Source organism: Coffea arabica, chromosome 1c (genome assembly GCF_036785885.1).
Source record: "Coffea arabica cultivar ET-39 chromosome 1c, Coffea Arabica ET-39 HiFi, whole genome shotgun sequence".
Taxonomy (NCBI): domain Eukaryota; kingdom Viridiplantae; phylum Streptophyta; class Magnoliopsida; order Gentianales; family Rubiaceae; genus Coffea; species Coffea arabica.
In genome coordinates this window covers 9968486-9972165 of record NC_092310.1, presented here as the reverse complement: position 1 = coordinate 9972165, position 3680 = coordinate 9968486, and the positions used below count along the sequence as shown (strand labels likewise).

At 37.2% G+C, this 3680-nt stretch overlaps 1 protein-coding gene across 2 annotated transcripts; it reads left to right on the top strand.

Moving 5' to 3' along the window:
* The first annotated feature begins 313 nt into the window (after nucleotides 1–313).
* LOC113713830 (WAT1-related protein At5g40230) lies at nucleotides 314–2828 on the top strand. Of its 2 annotated transcripts, XM_027237708.2 has the most exons (7): nucleotides 314–604; nucleotides 679–744; nucleotides 880–993; nucleotides 1591–1831; nucleotides 1925–2083; nucleotides 2173–2324; nucleotides 2457–2828. In XM_027237708.2, exons 1-7 carry the CDS (start codon nucleotides 402–404, stop codon nucleotides 2590–2592), a joined length of 1071 nt encoding a protein of 356 aa, XP_027093509.2. In that variant the 5' UTR covers nucleotides 314–401; the 3' UTR covers nucleotides 2593–2828. The 2 variants fall into 2 exon arrangements, with proteins under 2 accessions (XP_027093509.2, XP_027093463.2); XM_027237662.2 differs by having other exon boundaries at nucleotides 1591–2083.
* The last annotated feature ends 852 nt before the right edge of the window (nucleotides 2829–3680 follow it).

The window sequence follows — 3680 nt, the reverse complement described above, 5'->3', positions numbered from 1 at the left end:
TGAACGACTGATTCAGATTTAAATTTACTCGGGGATTATTCTGGTAACTTTTATTTTGGTAATGGAACATTAGAGCCAGATTATCGAAGTACAAACTCATACTTTTGCATAATTTAGTGATCATGGATTGATACTTGTACTATATGTTTAAAGAAAATAACCGTAAAAAAGATGGCAAGACCGAATCTAACAACCACACCAAAAAAAAAAAAAATTTACATATTCCACATGGGCAGAAGGGGTGGCGGAATCTAACAACCACACCCAAAAATTGCATATTTAGGAGAAGCAAGAGAAGGGCCAATAGGCAGAAACACAGACCAAAAAAAAAGCGACTTTTAAAAACGAAGAAGACAAAGAAACCGGGGCACACAAGGGGAGGGAGAGACTGGCAGGAAGAGATGAGAAACGGCAAAGGAAGACAGTATTGTTACAGAGAGATTTTGCCATTTGCAGCGATGGTAATAGTGGAGTGTGCCAACGTGGGTAATAGCACTCTGTTTAAAGCTGCCTCTGATCAAGGAATGAGCTTCATGGTCTTCGTTGTCTACTCTTTCGGTTTATGCAGTCTCGCTCTCATACCCATCGCCTTCATTTTCCACAGGTATATAGGTCAAATTTAATTTGTCCCCTTACCTCTGGGGTCTTGCCTATATATTGCTACTACTTGTGTTGCAGGAATACTCCGCTTCCTCGGTTCACTTTACCAGTCTTTGGTAGAGTTTGTCTTCTTGGCGTTCTTGGGTAAGGATAAAATTCCTGAGTTTTACAATAGCATTTGTGAATTCCATGCTTTTTGGTGAATTTTTACATGAGTATTACCCCATGTTTTTATATTGGTATTCCTGCTTTTTGATTGTATCTTGTTTCTGTGACCAGATTTGCAGCTCAAATGCTTGGTTGTAAGGGGCTTGAATACGGTTCGCCTACTCTATCTTATGCTCTCAGCAATCTCCTACCAGCTTTTACCTTCGCACTCGCCATTATCTTCAGGTGATTCGTAAGCTAGTACAGTTCCGCTACCATCTTAAACAGCCTGAACTCTACCCACAATTATTGGAGGAAGTCCCCAGTGAAATTGATGGTCCAAATACAACTTTCCATTTGTTACTGTCTAGAGTCTGAGTTTGTATCAAAACAACTTGAATTTTGATTTGAAGACTGATTTTCTTTGCTTTTTATTTTTTATTTTGGTAGAAGAGATATTGCTATTGTCCTTAGCAACCAACCAAAAAGGGGGAAAACTAGTAATTGCTCATTACTCAGGGAGATGTGACTTTAACATCTGAGTTCCATAATTCAATTGGAGAGTTAGAAACTGAATCTTGTAAACGGAGTAGATAGCCAAATTGAGTGAGAACCAAGTAAAAGTTGACTAATCTGATAGTTAGAAATTCAAATTAACTTACAAAGAAAAATTGCGGAAGCACAAACTGGGGATGAATACAGGGCAGTTATGAGTTGCAATATGTTTCATTTGCTTTCTTCGTCTCTGGTTGTTCTTTAGTTCTGGTTGGGGGATTTTTCCATATAACTAATGATTTCATCTCTACTTGTGCTGATTTTTTAAACGTATATGCCCGAAATCAGAATGGAAAAGCTGGACTTAAAAAGTTTTACCAGTCAGGCCAAAATCCTAGGCACTTTGGTATCTATATCAGGTGCACTAGTGGTGGTTCTGTACAAAGGTCTGCCAGTCATAAGAACTTCTTCACAATACCAATCTCTTAACCAGCCTGTGGGATTAGTATCATCACAATCAAATTGGGCTCTAGGAGGCCTTCTCCTTGCCTTAGACTATCTCGTATTGTCCATTTGGTACATTGTTCAGGTAATATTATTTGTACATTTTTTTCCCCTCAAACTGCTAATTGTTGCCCAGATACAGCAGATAGTGGAATATTTTGTCCTTATTGATTTGCAGACTCAGACGGTCAAGATGTATCCAGCAGAGTTTCTAGTTGTACTTTTCTACACTGCAGGTGTGACGATTGTATCTGCTCCAGTGTGTTTCTTTCTGGAGCCGGATTTAAAAACTTGGATTATATCGACAACAATAATGCTTATCTCACTTTTATATGCTGTAAGAGTCCTTAGAAACCAAAATCAGGAAAACTTATATGTTCTTGATCAAGGTTTGATAATGATCTTCAGGGCTCTTCTCTTTTGTAGGCAATCATTGGTACAGGTTTTGGTACAGTTGTACACACCTGGGGCCTGAAATTAAAAGGCCCCGTCTATGTAGCATTATTTCGACCACTGTCGATAGCCATTGCTGCTTTCATGGGTGTTGTTTTCCTTGGTGATACGCTCTATCTTGGAAGGTATGAAGAGTACATTTTTTTTCTTTCTAGATTTCCCTTCTCCTTTAGTCTGTTTTACTTTACAGTCAGTCAATCCGATTCAGGTTACAAATATCACAATTTTCTGAGACTTGTTCTTGTTCTAATTTCCAGTGTGATTGGAGCTATACTGATTTCCATCGGATTTTATGTCGTCTCGTGGGGAAAAGCGCAAGAGGAAATGAGTGAGGACGGGGGAGTTCTCAGAATTGAGTCAGCTGCCTCTGAAAATGTCCCTCTATTAGGATGAAGTTGGTTATGCATAGATAGTAGGTAATATTTCCTAAATTACAAATAAAATTGGCAGTTATACTTGAAGGTGGAAACTAGGCAAATGGAACGGGATGATGATGGATTTTTAAATTTCATCCTCCCATTTCCAGAGGGCTAGCAGCTAAATATATGTATTTGTATGCTACTAGTCACTAGTGGCTCTGTAAGGAAAGCATATAACCTAGAAGAAGGTCCTTTTGACTGTTTTTTGTCTTCCGTATATCAAATTACAAAGATTGCTAGTATTCTATCTAGAAGATTGGTAAAGAAATGATTCTCGGGGACTTAACAAACATCAACCGCCGGACATCGTTGACCGCCGGACATCCAGCTAATAAACTAGTTTTTTTTTTTTTTTTATCAGCAACGATACATCCAAGGGAGTGCTGTGGCACAACCCTTAAATTTTTTTTGCTCAAATGTGAGGTTTGAACCCTCACCAACAGCCCAAGGAGGGACTTAAGTCCCTTCCTGGTGGCCACTGAGCCAATGGCCCAGTGATTTAATAAACTAGTCATATAAAGGTTTTGTTGCGCCACGCGAGGCCGAATATTTCAACCACACGATAAACCTTTCTTTCTTTTTCTTTTTTTTTTTTCTCTTTCTTGACGGACCATTTCTTCCCTGTTCTATAACCTAATTCAACATTTACTTTAATGGATTTAAGATCTTAACATATTGAAACGTATATGATAACAAAAAATAAAACATCTTAATTAATTGAATGTTACTTAATTTCCTAAACAAAATTTGTTCTTAACAATAAATGATAAGTTATTCACTTATTATTTAATATAATATATATTTAAACGTATCAAATTTATTACTTAATAATTTAAATTTTAGATTTTAATTTGCAAATTTCAATTTCATCCAACACAGTGTTACTGTTCTTTGTTTTCTTACGTAACATCTCCAACCTGCAGCAAGGGCAAAAGTACAACAAACTTTGTATATAAAAACTAGAGGCACTATTATAACAAACAATTCTTTATTTCCTCCACTACCAATTGCCAATAAGGACAAATGCACACCAGCAAACAATTATGACTGCTTTATTTGTTG

Bases quoted from the DNA above. Each gene is read 5' to 3' on its own strand.
- LOC113713830 (XM_027237662.2), top strand. From the start codon at position 402: ATGAGAAACGGCAAAGGAAGACAGTATTGTTACAGAGAGATTTTGCCA. The intron at 994-1,590 runs GTGATTCGTAAG...GCCCGAAATCAG, and splicing joins GCACTCGCCATTATCTTCAG to AATGGAAAAGCTGGACTTAA. The intron at 2,325-2,456 runs GTATGAAGAGTA...TCTAATTTCCAG, and splicing joins GATACGCTCTATCTTGGAAG to TGTGATTGGAGCTATACTGA.